Source organism: Anolis sagrei, chromosome 12 (genome assembly GCF_037176765.1).
Source record: "Anolis sagrei isolate rAnoSag1 chromosome 12, rAnoSag1.mat, whole genome shotgun sequence".
NCBI lineage: Eukaryota > Metazoa > Chordata > Lepidosauria > Squamata > Dactyloidae > Anolis > Anolis sagrei.
Window position 1 is genome coordinate 6268981 of NC_090032.1, and position 20031 is coordinate 6289011.

General features: G+C 42.3%; 1 protein-coding gene across 3 annotated transcripts in view; it reads left to right on the top strand.

The window, feature by feature from the left end:
* The window catches only part of ADAMTSL4 (ADAMTS like 4), a 74140-nt gene that overhangs the window by 54020 nt on the left and 89 nt on the right, over positions 1–20031 (top strand). For 2 of the 3 annotated variants that reach the window (XM_067472372.1, XM_067472373.1), the window contains 12 exons: positions 2423–2559; positions 3025–3229; positions 3319–3491; positions 4791–4899; positions 4998–5309; positions 7658–7787; positions 9815–10019; positions 11642–11815; positions 14782–14955; positions 15086–15265; positions 18153–18297; positions 19902–20031. The exon at positions 19902–20031 is cut by the window's right edge and continues 89 nt beyond it. In XM_067472372.1, the coding sequence (XP_067328473.1) occupies positions 2423–2559; positions 3025–3229; positions 3319–3491; positions 4791–4899; positions 4998–5309; positions 7658–7787; positions 9815–10019; positions 11642–11815; positions 14782–14955; positions 15086–15265; positions 18153–18297; positions 19902–20031 (2074 nt within the window). Of the gene's footprint in view, positions 1–2422; positions 2560–3024; positions 3230–3318; positions 3492–4790; positions 4900–4997; positions 5310–7657; positions 7788–9814; positions 10020–11641; positions 11816–14781; positions 14956–15085; positions 15266–18152; positions 18375–19901 lie in introns of all 3 variants that reach the window. The other variant, XM_067472374.1, reaches the window with a different exon arrangement.

Below are 20031 nucleotides of genomic sequence, written 5' to 3' on the forward strand. Positions count from 1 at the left end.
TCTCCTTGCCTACTTGCTTTTGGGCATGGAAATATCCCTCTGTTGAACCCAATTCCTGGACGCAGGACTGGCCCAAGGTAATTTTCAAGAGCACCCCTTGGGGGTTGGCGCTATACACAGATGCGTAATTTGCCTATTGGTTCAGCCGCCCCTGCTTTTACGGGAAGGAGCCTCACTGAACCTCGCCGTGATTAGCTTTGTCCGTGGCCTTCTCTCCCTCTCGTCTTAAATGGCAGCCAACCCTGCCGCCCCTTTGTTCCCGTGCCAATCTTGGCAGTGCCATGACGGAGGGAGTGCCAACTCTCACGACAGCTGAGAAATACGATCTGCATTTCCCCCCATCTTTGCTATCATTCTGCAAAGAGCAGCAGCAAAGGCATTTTATTTATCGTGTCATCCGCAACCAGAACATTGTATTACATTTCTAACAGAACTAAACAAACAAACAGATAAAAAAAACCCACAAATGTTGCAAACTTGGTAGCTGATTAAATGTCCTTTGACCAGTATCTGGCCACTTGGAGTGCCTCTGGTGTTGCCGCAAGAAGGTCCTCCATTGTGCATGTGCCAGGGCTCAGGGTGCATTGCAGCAGGTGGTCAGTGGTTTGCTCCTCTCCCCACTCGCATGTCGTGGATTCCACTTTGTAGCCCCATTTCTTAAGATTGGCTCTGCACCTCGTGGTGCCACAACGTAGTCTGTTCAGCGCCTTCCAAGTTGCCCAGTCTTCTGTGTGCCCAGGGGGGAGTCTCTCATCTGGTATCAGCCATTGATTGAGGTTCTGGGTTTGAGCCTGCCACTTTTGGACTCTCGCTTGCTGGGGTGTTCCAGCAAGTGTCTCTGTAGATCTTAGAAAACTATTTCTTGACTTAAGTCGTTGACGTGCCGGCTGATACCCAAACAGGGGATGAGCTGGAGATGTCTCTGCCTTGGTCCTTTCACTATTGGCTGCAACTTCCCGGTGGATGTCAGGTGGTCCAATACCAGCTAAGCAGTGTAATTTCCACAGTGGTGTAGGGCGCAGACACCCCGTGATAATGCAGCATGTCTCATCAATAGCCACATCCACTGTTTTAGCGTGGTGAGATGTGTTCCACACTGGGCATGCATACTCAACAGCAGAGTAGCACAGCGCAAGGGCAGATGTCTTCACTGTGTCTGGTTGTGATCCCCAGGTTGTGCCAGTCAGCTTTCGTATGATGTTGTTTCTAGCGCCCACTTTTTGCTTGATGTTCAGGCAGTGCTTCTTGTAGGTAAGAGCACGGTCCAGAGTGACTCCCAGGTATTTGGGTGCGCTGCAATGCTCCAGTGGGATCCCTTCCCAGGTCATCCTCAGAGCTCGGGATGCTTGTCTGTTCTTGAGATGAAAAGCACATGTCTGTGTTTTAGATGGATTAGGGATCAGCTGGTTTTCCCTGGAATAGGCAGTAAGAGCACCTAGAGCTTCGGAGAGCTTCTGTTCTACCATCTCAAAGCTCCCTGCTTGAGCGGTGATGGCACGATCATCAGCATAGATGAAGCTCTCTGTCCCTTCTGGCAGTGGCTGGTCATTTGTGTAGATTTGTGAACTCTCTGCCTTCCCACTTTTTCAATTTCCTGTACAATGTCCTGGTTTCTCCTCCTTTCACTCCCTGCCTTTTGTGCTCAGCTTAATTCAGTTGCTGAAAACTGAATTCAAAGCACAAAGGTATTAACTCTCCAGATAGGATGGAACCGGTATTCCGATTCTGGGAGCTGTAATCCATTAAAAACACACATATATACACATACACACACATACACACTCCTGCGAAAGAGAAATTAGAGTTCGCTATAGCTGGTCGAGCCTGAGACAACAACAACCTATTCAATGTGTTATCGAAGGCTTTCGTGGCCGGAATCCCTGGATTGCTGTGAGATTTCAAGGCTGTCTGGCCATGTTCCAGAAGCATTCTCTCCTGATGTTTCACCCACATCTAAGGCAGGCATCCTCAGAGATTGTGAGGTCTGTTGGAAACTAGGAAAATGGGGTTTAGATACCCAAACCGAGTACCTAAGCTAGTAGTCTAATAATAATAATAATAATAATAATAATAATATAGATATACAGATAGATATACAGATATTATTATTATTAGTCTAATTATTATTATTATTATTATTATTATTATTATATAAATAAAAATAAAATAAAAATATTATTATTATATAAATTAATAATAATTATTATTAGTCTAATAATAATAATAATAATTATATAGATATACAGATAGATATACAGATATTATTATTATTAGTCTAATAATAATAATAATAATAAGTCTAATAATAATAATTATTATTATTATATAGATATACAGATAGATATACAGATATTATTATTATTATTCACAATTGTGTTGATCCACGACCCATCCCTTTCTGGTCTTTCTTTCTGCCCTCCAGTGCAAGGCTCCCAGCGCTGTGAGCTCAATTGCCGGCCCATCGGCTACCGATTCTACGTCCGACACACGGAAAAAGTGCAAGACGGCACACCGTGCGAGGACAACTCCCCGGAGATCTGTGTGGCCGGGCAGTGCCTGGTGAGTCCTCGTGTTCCTCATTAATTTGGAGGCGACCGGGTTTTGGGGAGATGACACAGTGCGACTTCCTTTTTGTGTTTGTGGATGGATGGGTGGGTGGATGGGTGGGTGGATAGATAGATAGATGGAGAGAGAGAGAGAGAAATGAGTAGATGGATGGGTGGGTGGGTGGGTGGATGGATGGATGGATAGATAGATAGATAGATAGATAGATAGACAGACAGACAGATATACAGACAGATATACAGACAGACAGACAGGCAGGCAATTATGGATTATAGGTGAACGGTATGACGATGATAGATAGATAGATAGATAGATAGATAGATAGATAGGTATATGGATGGGAAATAGATGTCAGATTGATTGATTGCAGGGGGAGAAGGGGATTCCCTCCCCTTTGTCGGTCATGCTCAGTTCTGTCCAATTCCCGTTTGTCATTTCTCTTCTCCGTTCCTTCTCCAGACCCCCGGTTGTGATGGGATCCTGGGCTCCAACCGCAGCCTGGACAGCTGTGGAGTGTGCGGCGGAGACCACACACGGTGCAAGCTGGTGGTGGGCAACTACACGGACAGGGACGTGCCCATCGGGTACCACCGCATCTTGGAGATCCCGGCCGGGGCCACGCGGATCCAGGTCAAAGAGATGGGTGTTAGCCCCAACTATCTTGGTAAGTGATCCGACTGTCCACGGGTCTGACTGTAGGTCTGACTGGAGATCCATCAGTTTAACGTCCACCCTCTCCCCGCTCCCTTCCAGCCCTTCGGAGCCATAATGGCAAATCCATCATCAATGGAAACTGGGCAGTGAACCCGCCGGGCAGCTATGAGGCAGCCGGCACTGTTTTCGTCTACAGCAGACCTGGGAACGACAAGCGGGAGGGCGAATCTCTGACAGCCGATGGTCCCACTACAGAGCCTATAGATGTGTATGTGAGTACGCAATTGCGGAGGGAGGGGGAAATAGGGAAGTCGGCGTTCCTCTGAAGGCTTCAAAAAAAGAAAAAACACCATTCAGCATAGCGCAGTAAAAGTGCGTTCAGCTTAATGCAGTAAAGGCATCTTCAGTCTAAGGCAACAGAAGGATATTCATCCAAATGCAGTAAAGGGCATGAAGCTTAATGCAGTAAAAGCACATTCAGCCTAATGCAGAAAAGACATTAGGCTGAAAGCGCGTTCAGCCCAACGCGGAGGAAGCACGTTCTGCCTAACGCGGAGGAAGCGCATTCAGCCTAACGCGGAGGAAGTGCGTTCAGCCCAAACCGGAGGAAGCGCATTCAGCCTAATGCAGTGAAAGCGCGTTCAGCCTAATGTAGTAAAAGCACGTTCAGCCTCACACGGAGAAAGCGTGTTCAGCCTAGCGCGGAGGAAGCACGTTCAGCCTAGCACAGAGGAAGCGCATTCAGCCTAACGCAGTGAAAGCGCGTTCAGCCTAATGTAGTAAAAGCACGTTCAGCCTCACACGGAGAAAGCGCGTTCAGCCTAAAGCGGAGAAAGCGTGTTCAGCCTAATGCGGTGAAAGTGCGTTCAGCCTAACGCAGTGAAAGCGCGTTCAGCCTAATGTAGTAAAAGCACGTTCAGCCTCACACGGAGAAAGCGCGTTCAGCCTAAAGCGGAGAAAGCGTGTTCAGCCTAATGCGGTGAAAGCGCGTTCAGCCTAACGCAGTGAAAGCGCGTTCAGCCTAATGTAGTAAAAGCACGTTCAGCCTCATGCGGAAAAAGCGCATTCAGCCTAGCCCGGAGAAAGCGCGTTCAGCCTAGCGTGGAGAAAGCGCGTTCAGCCTAATGTAGTAAAAGCACATTCAGCCTCATGCGGAAAAAGCGCGTTCAGCCTAGCGCGGAGAAAGCGCGTTCAGCCTAGCGTGGAGAAAGCGCATTCAGCCTAATGTAGTAAAAGCACATTCAGCCTCATGCGGAGGAAGCGCGTTCAGCCTAACGCAGTGAAAGCTCGTTCAGCCTAGCTCGGTGAAAGCGCGTTCAGCCTAACGTGGAGGAAGCGCGTTCAGCCTAAGGCGGAGGAAGCGTGTTCAGCCTAGCGCGGTGAAAGCGCGTTCAGCCTAGTGTAGTGAAAGCGCATTCAGCGAAACGCAGTAAAAGCGCATTTAGTGTAATCAGGAAAGCCTATTCAGCTCAACGCAGTCAAGTGCATTCATCCTAGTGCAGCAAAGACACCCCATTGCCCTTCAGCCTTGCCTGGATGCCTTCTTCTTCCCTCCCCTGACCCCTCTGCAGATGATCTTCCAACAAGACAACCCGGGCGTCTCATACCAGTTCTTCCTGGCCTCTCCTCCCTCGGAAAACCCTCGCCAGGAGCAGCCCCGTAACTCCCGGCAAGAGTTTGGTGAGCAAAACCGCCTCTTTCTTTATGATAATGTGAGCAGGGCCTTTTCAGTTGTGGCTCCCTAATGGCAGAATGCTCTGTTTCTCTCTCGTTACCAGGTGCCTTGACAGTGGTACCCCCTGGCCACCCACACGAATCCCCAACTAGCCACTTGCGACCGGTATTATCCAATTCCCGGAGTCACGCTCCTCCGCCACGTCTCCCGGCCCCCTCTGGCCAATCGGGACGCAGCCGAGGGGCGGCTCCTCCTCCGGCCAGCCAATCGGGACGCAGCCCCGGGACCCTGCAGCGGAACGTCCGCGTCCCACCTTTGCCGCCGCCTCCACCTCCGCAGCATCACTCCGAAAGCCCCCACGACTTCTATTGGCGGCGGACCGGCACCACCGAGTGTTCGGCCACTTGCGGAAAAGGTAGGTCCATTTTGCTCTAGTTTTTTCAATGAGTCTCAACCAACTCCACATAGTTTAATATAGTTTCATACTAATGTAATATCAAGTCATTAGAGTTCATGGTATAGCATATATAGGGCTGTTTTCAATAGTGACTCGCAAGCAATTGGGAACTATGTTTATCTAGCACCTACTAATCCTATATTAACTGATTTGTATGCTTAATTTATTTAAATATTTCTATATTGTAGATTTTCAATTAATATTGTGAGCTTCTTTGCATCTCTAATAATAATAATAATAATAATAGTAATAATAATAGTTTGCTGTGACATGCTGTGTTTTTGTGTCAGTAAAATAATAATAATAATAATAATAATAATAATAATAATAATAATATAAATAATAATTAGAATTGAGTTCCTTGCTTCTAGCTTTAAAGTGGATGTAAAGCAGAGTAGAAGGTGAGTCCTGGCATGCCAAAGACTACCAAAGATGGAAACTAACAAAGTAAATCCTATGGAGTCCTTTGAAGCTGTAGCAAGGAATCAAAGAAGATAATAATAATAATAATAATAATAATAATAATAATAATAGGATTGCAGAGAAACAACTGGAAAAGCTAATACGATAGGAGGATTTAAAGATCGAACTGCAAACTCTGGCACAAGCAAGTCAAGGTGGTCCCAGTGGTGATCGGCACACTGGGTGCAGTGCCTCAAGACCTTGGCCTGCACTTAAAAACAACTGGTGCTGACAAAATTGCCATAAAGGCCAACCTACTCGGATCTGCACACATTATTCGCCGATACATCACACAGTCCTAGACACTTGGGAAGTGTCCGACGTGTGATCCAATACAACAGCCAGCAGAGTATCTGCTGTGGACTCATCTTGTTGTGTTTCAAATAATAATGATGATGATGATGGTGATGATGATGATGATAATAATAATAATAATAATAATAATAATAATAATAATAATCTGTCCTAGAAACTTGGGAAGTGTTCAACGTGTGATCCAATTCAACAGCCAGCTGAGTGTCTGCTGTGGACTCATCTTGTTGTGTTTCAACTAATAATAATCATCATCATCATCATCATAATCGTAATCATCATAATCATAACAACAACAATATAATAATAATAACAATAATATAATAATAATAAGCAGTCCTAGACACTTGGGAAGTGTCCGACGTGTGATCCAATACAACAGCCAGTAGAATGTCTGCTGTGGACACATCTTGTTGTGTTTCTAATAATAATAATAATAATAATAATAATAATAATAATAATAATAATTGTATCTCAATCTACAAGTAAAAGCAGGCTAATAATAACATGTTGTTGAAGGCCTTCATCTGTGAGTTTTCCAGACTGTATGACCATGCTACAGCTAATGGCCAGCTAATACCTCCCAACAAAGGATTCCCCAAGGCAGCAAACATCCAGGCTTTGAAACTGCATAGCCATTACATGCTAACCACAGCCATTTGCAACATTCCCTCTTGTCTCAGGCAGACAAGAGTTCTTTCTCCCACCTGGACATCAATATATATATATATATATATATATATATATATATATATATATAGTTTCCAAGAGACCTCACAACCTCTGAGGATGCCTGCCATAGATGTGGGCGAAACATCAGGAGAGAATGCTTCCATACAGCCCAGATATTGATAATAACATCAACTGCAGAAACTTTCTCATCAACCAAAAATCATTGCCAGGAATGTCCTTTTTTTTAATGTTAAGAGCTGATTTACATCTGAATCAATAGATAAAAGCAGAAATAATAGTAATAATAATAATAATAATAATAATAATAATAATAGTATCTCAATCTAGAAGTAAAAGCAGGCTAACAATATTATGTTGTTGAAGGCCTTCGTGGCCAGAATCATTAGGTTGCTGTGAGTTTTCCAGACTGTATGACCATGCTACAGCTAATACCTCCCAACAAAGGATTCCCCAAGGCAGCAAACAGCCAGGCTTTGAAACTGCATAGCCATTACATGCTAACCACGGCCATTTGCAACATTCACAAGAGTTCTTTCTCCAGCCCTGGACATTATTCCACAGATATATAGCCCTCCCTTGCCTAGTTTCCAAGAGACCTCACAACCTCTGAGGATGCCTGCCATAGATGTGGGTGAAACGTCAGGAGAGAATGCTTCCGTATAGCCCAGATGTTGATCATAACATCAACTGTGGGAACTTTCTCATCAATCAAAAATCATTGCCAGGAATGTCCTTTTTTTAATGTTAAGAGCTGTTTTACATCTGAATCAATAGATAAAAGCGGAAATAATCGTAATAATAATAATAATAATAGTAATAATAATGTATTTTCTTCCCAGGTTTTTGGCAGTCGGTGTACAGCTGCGTCTCTCGGGTTTCCCAGGAAGACGTGGAAGACGACAAATGCCACCTTATTCCCAAACCTATTGTGGCCGAAGAGGTTTGCAACACGGAGCCTTGCCCAGCCTAGTGAGTTTTTCCGAAATTTACGATGACAAACGTAAACAATGCTGCTGCCCTCTGCAGGCACGGAAAGCACATGACACCCTTTTTATTCGCCAATACGTTCAATACTAGGGCTGTGCGATCGATGAAAAATACATTTCAAAACTCATCACACATTTCTAAAGTGTTTCTAAAGTATCGTTAGTGAAAATTTTGATATTTTTCGTAATTACGGGAAAATTCAGGGGCTGCTTTCTCCGTCATGCTTACAGCTATTGGGGCAAAACTTGCTACGATGGTAGAACACATTGACCGCATTTAGTCCACCAAGTTTCAGAAAGTTTCGCTCATCCGTTGATTTTTGGGAAATTTTCAAAATGTCGAATATTGCGTCGTAAATACAAATTTATCGAATCCGATCCGACTTACGATGACTGACGAGAAAATTGCACACCCCTATTGGATCCCAATTGCAAGAAAAGAGATTCCATCTAAACATTAGGAATAATTTTTATATATTATATATACTACAACTTATGCTATAGGGTATTAAACCACTGAGCTGCTGAACTTGCCGATTGAAAGGTTGGCAGTTCGAATCTGGGGAGTGGGGGTGAGCTTCTGCTGTTAGCCCCAGCTTCTGCCAACCTAGCAGTTCAAAAACATGCAAATGTGAGTAGATCAATAGGTACCACTCCTATGGGAAAGTAACGGCCTCCATGCAGACATGCTGGCCACATGACCTTGGAGGTGTCTACGGACAACGCTGTCTCTTCAGCATAGAAATGGAGATGAGCACCACACCCCAGAGTTGTGCATATACATACACAGAAATATACATATACACACATATAGATATAAACATGCACACATATATATACATATACACATGCACACACATATACACAGTATGCATGTACACATATAAACACACAAATACGCAGATATATATACACACACGCATGCACACACATATAGATATACACATGTACACATACATATACACATGCACACACATATACACAATATGCATGTACACATATACACACACAAATACACAGATATATATACACACATGCATACACACATAAATACACCCACATATATATATATATATATATATATATATATATACATATATATATACATATATATATATACATACACACGCAAACACACAGATATAGATATACACATGCACACATATATATACATATACACATGCACACACATATACACAGTATGCATGTACACATATAAACACACAAATACGCAGATATATATACACACACGCATACACACACATATAGATATACACATGTACACATACATATACACATGCACACACATATACACAATATGCATGTACACATATACACACACAAATACACAGATATATATACACACATGCATACACACATAAATACACCCACATATATATATATATATATATATATATATATATATATATATACATACACACGCAAACACACAGATATAGATATACACATGCACAAATACATATACACATGCACACACATATACACAATATGCATGTACACATATAAACACACAAATACACAGATATATATACACACATGCATACACACACATATATACACCCATATATATATATACGCAAACACACAGATATACACACACATAAACACATATATACACAGACAAAACACATGTACACAGACAGGGCCACAGCAACGTGTGGCAGGGGATGGCTAGCAATAATATATAATGATATACTGTTTTGTTATTGTATTTGAAGTTGTAATGTTTTGGATTGTGAGTCGCTTTGAGTCTCCGTATGGCGAGATAAAGCAGGGTAAGCGCTTTCTGACAGTAAGAGCTGTCGAATAGTGGAGTATACTTCCTCCAAGTCTTCTGATTTTAAGCAGAGGCTGGAATGCCATCTGTCGGGAGGGCTTGGATTGTGTCTCCTTGCCAGGTGGAAGGGGGTTGGACTGGATGGCCTTTAGGGTCCCTTCGAACTCTAGGATTCTAGGATCCTGCTCATGCCATTTCTCCTTTTGTTGCAGCTGGGACGTGGGCGAGTGGTCAGCTTGCAGCAAGTCCTGTGGCGTGGGCACGCAGCACCGCCAAGTCCTCTGCCGGCAGACCTATGCCAACCGCAGCACCATGGTTCACCCTCAGCGCTGCGGTCAGTTGGAGAAGCCCAATGCCACCCAGACATGCCAAGTGCAAGTCTGCAGCCACTGGGAAATCCACACCAACTGGAGCTCGGTAAGGGAGATGCACTGATTTTGGCTTGCATTATTATTATTATTATTATTATTATTATTATTATTATTATTATTATTATTTTGCATTATTATTTTGCATTATTATTATTATTATTATTATGCATTATTATTATTATTATTATTATTATTAGGATTATTATTATTATTATTATTTTGCATTATTGTTATATAGTAATATATAATAATATAAAATATTAATATTAAACAATAATGAAATAATAATAGAAAATAATAAAAATATAATAACAACGATAATAATATATAAAAATAGAAAATAATAATAATAATATAAAACAATAATGATAAAACAATAATAGAAAGTAATAATAATACATAATAATAATATAATAAGTATAATAATAAAAAATAGAAACTAATATTATAACAGCTATAGTAATATATAATATATTAATATTTAACAATAATGATATCATAATAATAGAAATTAATAATAATAATATAGTAACTACAATAATATATAAAAATAATATAAAATAATAAAATAATAATAATATAATAACTATAATATGTATAATAATAAAAATAGGAACTAATAATATTATAACAACTAGTAATATATAATATAAAATATTAATATTTAACAATAATGATATAATAATAGAAAATAATAATAAAATAACAACTATAATAATGCATAATAATAGAAAATTATAATAATAATAGAAAATAATAATATTATAATAACAACTATAATAATATATAATAATATAAAATATTAATATTAAACAATAATGAAATAATTATAATATAAAATAATAATAATATGGATAGATAGATGCATTTTATTATGGTCCAGAGACCCTTATTACACTGTAGCATACAAGTTATACAAGTAATGAGAATTAAGAAGATATATAACAACGGTAATAATATATTATAATATAAAATAATAATAGAAAACAATAACAAAATAATATTGTAATAATAACATATAATAATAATATAATAATAGAAATAATATAATAATTATAAAGTAAACATATAAAATAATATAAAATAATAAAATAATATAAAAATAATTATAAAATAATAGAAAATAATAATAGAAAATAAAATTATTATAATAATTACAACTATAATAAGTTATAATAATTATAGAGAATAATAATAATATAAAACAACAACAATAATATTACAATAACAACTATAGTAATATATAATAATAGAAAATTATAATAATAATAATAACAACTATAATAAATTTTAATAATTATAGAGAATAATAATAATATAAAACAACAACAATAATATAATAACAACTATAGTAAGATATAATAATAGAAAATAATAATGATAAAATAATAATAGAAAGTAATAATACAGAATAATAATACAAAGTACTAATATAATAACAACTGTACTAATATATTAAAAATAATATAATAATAGAAAACAATAACAAAATAATAACAATATTACAGTAACTATAATAATATATAATAATAATAATATAAGATAATAATGGAAGACAATAATTACAAAATAAAAATAGAAAATAATAATAATAATAATAATAATAATAATAATTTATTTTTTGCCCTCGTTGCTCACATCTTCTCTGCTCTCCTTGCCCGGTTCTAGTGCTCTGTCCTTTGCGGGATGGGACACCGGACGCGCCGCGTGCGCTGCGTCCGCAATGACGGGGCCTTCTTGAAGGAGAGCGACTGCCCCATCCGCCACCGGCCCAAGACCAGCGAGGCATGCGACATGGGGCCCTGCGTCCGCACATGGTTCTACAGCGAGTGGAGCAACGCGGTATGTCTTCCTTGTGCTTTTCCAGCCTTTCCATCCCTCCTGGCCCTTCCTGCATTGGATGCATAGCATAGGAAGGGACCCCAAGGGCCATCTAGTCCAACCCCATTCTGCTAGTGTTGGGAGGGACCCCAAAGGTTATCCAGTCCAACCCCTGTTTTGGGATATAGGAAGACACCATCAAAGCCCTCTTGACAGATGGCCATCCAGCCTCTAGAGTTGGGTGAGATCCCAAAGGTCATCCAATCCAACCCCATTCTGCTATATAGGAAGACACAATCAAAACCCTCTTGAGAAATGGCCATCCAGCCTTTGAGACATAGACTCCTAGTCTTGGGAGAGATCCCAAAGGTCATCCAGTCCAACCTGATTCTGCTATATAGGAAGACACAATCAAAACCCTCTTGAGAGATGGCCATCCAACCTCTAGAGTTGGGTGAGGCACCATCAAAACACTCTTGACAGATGGCCACCCAGCCTCTGAAACAAAGATTTCTAGTGTTGGAAGAGACCCCAAAGGTCATCCAGTCCAACCTCGTTCTGCCATATGGGAAGACACCATCAAAGCCCATCTAGTCCAACCCCATTCTGCTATGTGGGAAGGCACCTTCAAAGCCCTCCTGACAGATGGCCATCCAGCCATCATCATTATTATGGAATCCTACATTTGGATAGGACCACAAAGGTCCTCCAATCGAACCACATTCGGCCATAGGATACTATAAAAGCCCTCTTAACAGATGGCCATCCACCCTCTGCTTAAAAGCTTCCAAAGAAGGAGACTACAAAGCACTCTATATTCCATTATAGTTGGAGGAGACTCCAAAGGACATCCAGTCCACGCCCATTCTGCTGTGTGGGAAGGCACCATCAAAGCTGTCCTGACAGATAGCCATCCAGCCTCTGAATCACAGTGCTGGGAGAGACCCCAAGGGTCATCCAATCCAACCCTGTTTTGGGATATAGGAATATAGGAAGACACCATAAAAGCCCACCTGACAGATGGCCATCCAGCCTCTAGAGTAGGGTGAGACCTCAAAGGTCATCCAGTCCAACCCCATTCTGTTATATAGGAAGACACAATCAAAACCCTCTTGACAGATGGCCATCCAGCCACTAGTGTAGGGAGAGACACCAAAGGTCATCCAGTCCAACCTCGTTCTACTATGTGGGAAGGCACCATCAAAGCCCTCTTGACAGATGGCCACCCAGCCTCTGAATCATATGCTCCTAGTGTTGGGAGGGACCCCAAAGGTCATCCAATCCAACCCTGTTTTGGGATATAGGAAGACACCATCAAAGCCCTCTTGACAGATGGCCATCCAGCCTCTAGAGTTGGGTGATACCTCAAAGGTCATCCAATCCAACCCCATTCTGCTATATAGGAAGACACAATCAGAACCCTCTTGAGAGATGGCCATCCAGTCCAACCCTGTTTTGCGATATAGAAAGACACCATCAAAGCCCTCTCGACAGATGGCCACCCGGCTTCTGAAACAAAGATTTCTAGTGTTGGAAGAGACCCCAACAGGTCAACCCTGTTTTGCTATATAGGAAGGCACCATCAAAGCTGTCCTGACAGATGGCCATCAGTCCTCTGAAATGTAGACTAGTGTTGGAAGAGACCCCAAAGGTGTTCCAATCCAACCCTGTTTTGGGATATAGGAAGACACCATCAAAGCCCTCTCAACAGATGGCCACCTGGCCTATGAATAATATACCCCTAATGTTGGAAGAGACCCCAAAGGTCATCCAGTCCAATCCCATTCTATGTTGGAAGGCACCATCAAAGCCCTCTCGACAGATGGCCATCTGTCCTCTGAAACATAGACGCTTAGTGTTGGAAGAGACCCCAAAGGTCATCCAATCCAACCCTGTTTTGGGAGATAGGAAGACACCATCAAAGCCCTCTTGACAGATGGCCATACAGCCTCTAGAGTTGTGTGAGACCTCAAAGGTCATCCAATCCAACCCCATTCTGCTATATAGGAAGATGCAGATGCAATCAAAACCCTCTTGAGAGATGGCCATCTAGCCTCTGAGTCATAGACTCCTAGTGTTGGGAGAGACCCCAAAGGTCATCCAGCCTAAGCCTGTTTTGCTACCTAGGAAAACACCATTAAAGCCCTCTCGACAGATGGCCATCCGTTCTCTGAAATGTAGACTCCTCATGTTGTAAGGGACCCCAAAGGTCATCCAATCCAACCCTGTTTTGGGATATAGGAAGACACCATCAAAGCCCTCTCGAGAGAGAGAGATGGCCAACCGACCTCTGAAACGTAGACTACTAGTGTTGGAAGGGACCCCAAAAGGTCATCTAATCCAACCCTCTTTTGGGATATAGGAAGACACCATCAAAGCCCTCTCAAGAGATGGCCACCCAGCCTCTGAATCATATGTTCCTAGTGTTGGGAAAAACCCCAAAGGTCATCCAGTCCAACCCTATTCTGCTATATAGGAAGACACAATCAAAGCTCTCTTGACAGATGACCATCCATCCTCTGAAACATAGACTCCTAGTGCTGGAAGAGACCCCAATGGTCATCTAGTCCAGCCTGATTCTGCAATATAGGAAGACACCATCAAAGCCCTCTCGACAGATGGCCACCCGGCTTCTGAATAATATACCCCTAATGTTGAGAGAGACTCCCAAGGGTCATCCAATCCAATCCCCATTCTGCTATATAGGAAGATACAATCAAAGCCCTCTCGAGAGATGGCCACCCAGCCTCTGAATCATTTGTTCCTAGTGTTGGGAGAGACCCCCAGAGGTCATCCAGTCCAATCCCCATTCAGTTATATAGGAAAACACCATCAAAACCCTCTTGACAGATGGCCATCCTCCAAGCCTCTCCCGAGAAGGAGATTCCAGACTCCCAGGCAATATATTCCACTTTCCCAGCCCCGATATGGAAGCCTAATCTTTTCCCTTCCTGTTTCCCATGCCATGTCTCCTTCCGTCCGTCCAGTGTTCGGCCGAATGTGGGACCGGCATCCAGCGTCGCTCGGTGGTCTGCCTGTCCAGCGACGCCAGCGGAGAGTCCCAGGAGAACTGCGCCGGCACCAAACCGGCCGACATGCGTGCCTGCAATGGGGGGCCCTGCCGGAGGGTGAACCTTTGGTACACGGGACCCTGGAGCCCGGTGAGTAGGCGCGACCGCAGATCGGAATAGCCTAGCTTGGCATTGGCCTTTGCTGCTGCTGCGTCACGCCGTCGGCTCGTGCGGCTGCAGTTGTTTCCGTCTTCCAAGTGTTGTTTCCCACTCTTCGCAGTGCTCTTCGGACTGCGGCACCGGCACGCAACGGCGCGACGTGGTGTGCCTCAGCAAACTGGGGGCGGATTACAACGTGACGGAAGCCTCGGAGTGCGCCCACCTGGAGAAGCCGCCCTCCCTCCAGCCGTGCCATGGCACCGAGTGCGAAGCCCGGTGGTACAACACCGCCTGGAGCGCCGTAAGTGGGGAGCCGGAGACGTTTGGGAGAGCTTCCAGAAAGAAAGCTAGAGCTGGAAGGGACCCCAAGGGGTATCCAGTCCAACCCCGTCTGACACAGTCAAAGCCCTCCCAACAGATGGCCATGCAGCCTCTGCTAAATAATAATAATAATAATAATAATAATAATAATAATAACAACAACAACAACAACAACAACAACAATAATAATAATAGAACAGTAGAATCCTAGAGTTGGAAGGGACTCCAAGGGACATCTAGTCTAATCCCCTTCTGCGAGGCAGGAGCACACAAACCAAGCCCTCCTGACAGATGGCCATTCAGCTCCTGCTAAATGATGATGATGATAATAATAATAATAATAATAATAATAACAACAACAACAACAATAATAATAATAGAACAATAGAATCCTAGAGTTGGAAAGGACTCCAAGGGACATCTAGTCCAACCCTTTCTGCAAGGCAGGAGCACACAATCCAAGCCCTCTTGACAGATGGCCATACACCACTGCTAAATAATAATAATAATAATAATAATAATAATAATAATAATAATAATAGAACAGTAGAAGCCAAGAGTTGGAAGGGACTCCAAGGGACATCTAGTCCAATCCCCTTTTGCAAGGCAGGAGCACACAAACCAAGCCTTCCCGACAGATGCCCATACACCACTGCTAAATAATAATAATAATAGTAATAACAACAACAACAACAACAACAACAACAATAATAATAATAGAATAATAGAAGCCTAGAGTTGGCAAGGACTCCAAGGGACATCCAGTCCATTCCCCTTTAGCAAGGCAGGAGCACACAAACGAAGCCTTCCCGACAGATGGCCATACACCACGACTAAATAATAATAATAATAATAATAATAACAATAACAATAACAATAACAATAATAGAATCCTAGAGTTGGAAGGGACTCCAAGGGACATCCAGTCCAATCCCCTTTTGCAAGGCAGGAGCACATAATCCAAGCCCTCCTGACAGATGGCCATTCAGCCTCTGCTAAATAATAATAATAATAATAATAATAATAATAATAATAATAGTACAATAGAACAGTAGACTCCTAGAGTTGAAAGGGACTCCAAGGGACATCTAGTCCAACCCCTTTCTGCAAGGCAGGAGCACACAAACCAAGCCTTCCCGACAGATGGCCATATACCACTGCTAAATAATTATAATAATAATAGAACAATAGAATCCTAGAGTTGAAAGGGACTCCAAGGGACATCTAGTCCAATCCCCTTTTGCAAGGCAGGAGCACACAAACCAAGCCTTCCCGACAGATGGCCATATACCACTGCTAAATAATTATAATAATAATAGAACAATAGAATCCTAGAGTTGAAAGGGACTCCAAGGGACATCTAGTCCAATCCCCTTTTGCAAGGCAGGAGCACACAATCCAAGCCTTCCCAACAGATGGCCATACACCACTACTTAATAATAATAATAATAATAATAATAATTATTATTATTATTATTATTATTATAGAATCCTAGAGTTGGAAGGGACTCCAAGGGACATCTAGTCCAACCCCTTCTGCAAGGCAGGAGCACACAAACCAAGCCTTCCCAACAGATGGCCATACACCACTGTTAAATAATAACAATACTAATACTAATAATAATAATAATGACAATAATATTAATAGAACAATAGAATCCTAGAGTTGGAAGGGACTCCAAGGGACATCCAGTCCAATCCCCTTTTGCAAGGCAGGAGCACACAATCTAAGCCCTCCTGACAAATGGCCATTCAGCCTCTGATAAATAATAATAATAATAATAATAATAATAATAATAATAGAACAATAGAATCCTAGAGTTGGAAGGGACTCCAAGGGACATCTAGTCCAATCCCCTTTTGCAAGACAAGAGCACACAATCTAAGCCCTCCTGACAGATGGCCATTCAGCCTCTGATAAATAATAATAATAATAATAATAATAATAACGATAATAATAATAATAGAACAATAGAATCCTAGAGTTGGAAGGGACTCCAAGGGACATCCAGTCCAATCCCCTTTTGCAAGGCAGGAGCACACAATCTAAGCCCTCCTGACAAATGGCCATTCAGCCTCTGATAAATAATAATAATAATAATAATAATAATAATAATAGAACAATAGAATCCTAGAGTTGGAAGGGACTCCAAGGGACATCTAGTCCAATCCCCTTTTGCAAGACAAGAGCACACAATCTAAGCCCTCCTGACAGATGGCCATTCAGCCTCTGATAAATAATAATAATAATAATAATAATAATAACGATAATAATAATAATAGAACAATAGAATCCTAGAGTTGGAAGGGACTCCAAGGGACATCCAGTCCAATCCCCTTTTGCAAGGCAGGAGCACACAATCTAAGCCCTCCTGACAAATGGCCATTCAGCCTCTGATAAATAATAATAATAATAATAATAATAATAATAATAATAATAGAACAATAGAATCCTAGAGTTGGAAGGGACTCCAAGGGACATTTAGTCCAATCCCCATTTGCAAGGCAGGAGCACACAATCTAAGCCTTCCTGACAGATGGCCATTCAACCTCTGCTAAATTATAATAATAACAACAACAATAATAATAGAATAATAGAAGCCTAGAGTTGGAAGGGACTCCAAGGGACATCCAGCCCAACTCCCTTCTGCCAAGCAGGAGAACACAGTTCAAGCCCTCCCATCAGATGGCCATGCACTTTCTATTTAATAATAATGATAATAGAATGATAAAATCCTAGAGTTGGAAGGGACCCCCGGGGCCATCCAGTCCAGCCCCCTTTCTGCCAGGCAGGAAGACACAATCCAAGCCCTCCCGACAGATGACCTTCCAACGCCTGCCTTTTCGATCCCCTGTCTGTCTCCCAGTGCTCCCAGTCCTGCATGGGCGGCGTCCAGGTGAGGGAAGTCCAGTGCCTGACCCCGAACCGGACCCTGAGCCGCCTCTGCCCGCCGGACCTCAAGCCGGCCACCAAGCGTCCCTGCAACGCCCAGCCCTGCCTCCCCGAGATCGGTAAGAATCCCTGCCTGGAGCCCATTTGCCACTCGCGGCCGCAGGAGCCCTAACGCTGGAGCAGGTGGGACCGGGAGGTAGGCCTCTTTTCTCAACCCACAACACACCTTTCGCCTGCGCTTCCCCAGTCACGTGAACGTGGTCCCCTTTGTGCCTCGGGGTGGGACGTCTTTTGTGCAAACGGGGGGCTGCGAGGCCCAGAATCCCCCAACCCGCATGGCCGTCTGGGGGAAGCCCCTGACCCGCTTCGAGTCGTTTGCTCTGAACGGATTCAGAATTTATTTATGTGTTTTTCAATATAAGTTTTGATGTGTTTTTGACATAAGTTTTGAATACAGTAAACATTGCAAAGATGAAAAGGAAGGAAGGAAGGAAGAAACACAGAAAAAGAAAGAAAAAAGGAAGGAAGGAGAAAGAAAAAAAAGGAAAGAATGAAAGGAGAAAGAAAGAAAAAGAAGGGAAAAGAAAGAAAAGTAGAAAGAGACAGAAAGCTGGAGAAAGAAAAAGAAGAAAAGGAAGGAAAGATAGAAAGGAAGAAAAGAAAGAAAAGTGGAGACAGAAAGCAGAAAGAAAGAGGAGGAAAAAGGAAAGGAAGGAAGGAGAAAGAAAGACAGGAGGAAAAAGAAAAGGAAGGAAGGAAGGAAAAGAGAAAGAAAGACAGGAGGAAAAAGAAAAGGAAGGAAGAAGGAAGGAAGGAAGGAAAGAAAGGAGAAAGAAAGACAGGAGGAAAAAGAAAAGGAAGGAAGAAGGAAGGAAGGAAAGAAAGGAAGGAAGGAGAAAGAAAGAGAGGAGGAAAAAGAAAAGAAAGGAAGAAGGAAGGAAGGAGAGAAAGAAAGGAGAAAGAAAGACAGGAGGAAAAAGAAAAGAAAAGGAAGGAAGGAAGAAGGAAGGAAGGAAAGAAAGAAAGGAAGGAGAAAGAAAGAGAGGAGGAAAAAGAAAAAGAAGGAAAGAAAGAAAGAAAGAAAGAAAGAAAGAAAGAAAGCAGAAAGAAAGACAGGAGGAAAAAGAAAAAGAAGGAAGGAAAGATAGAAAGAAAGGAGAAAGGAAGGAGAAAGAAAGACAGGAGGAAAAAGAGAAGGAAAGAAAGAAAGAAAGAAAGAAAGAAAGAAAGAAAGAAAGAAAGCAGAAAGAAAGGCAGGAGGAAAAAGAAAAGGAAGGAAAGAAAGAAAGAAAGAAAGAAAGAAAGAAAGAAAGGAGAAAGAAAGACAGGAAAAAGAAAAGGAAGGAAGGAATGAGAAAGAAATAGGAGGACAAAGGGAAGGAAGGAAGGAAGGAAGGAAGGAAGGAAGGAAGGAAGGAAGGAAGGAAGGAAGGAAGGAAGGAGAAAGAAAGACAGTAAAGAAGGATATGTGGAAGTCAAACTGTCCTTCCAAGCTGCTCTTTCATTTGGAGCCGTGTTCCCCGAACTCTGGCTTTCCAGTTGTTTGGGACTACAACTCCCAGAACCCCCGATCATTAACCAAGACAGTGGAGGCTCCTGGGAGTTGGAAGTCCCAATCTCGTCACAGGTTAGGTAGTTCCCTTTTGGGGCATAATGTTGTGGCCCCAAAGATACGTTGCAAGCCCTGCCGTCACCTTCCTCTTCCTCCCCGTTTCCTCCCCAGACGAGAACTGCAAGGACATCATCCAAAACTGCCCGGTGATCATGCAAGCCCGGCTGTGCGTCTATCCCTACTACAAGGTGATCTGTTGCGCTTCCTGCGCGCACACCTTGGAGCGGCACCAGGTGCAGCC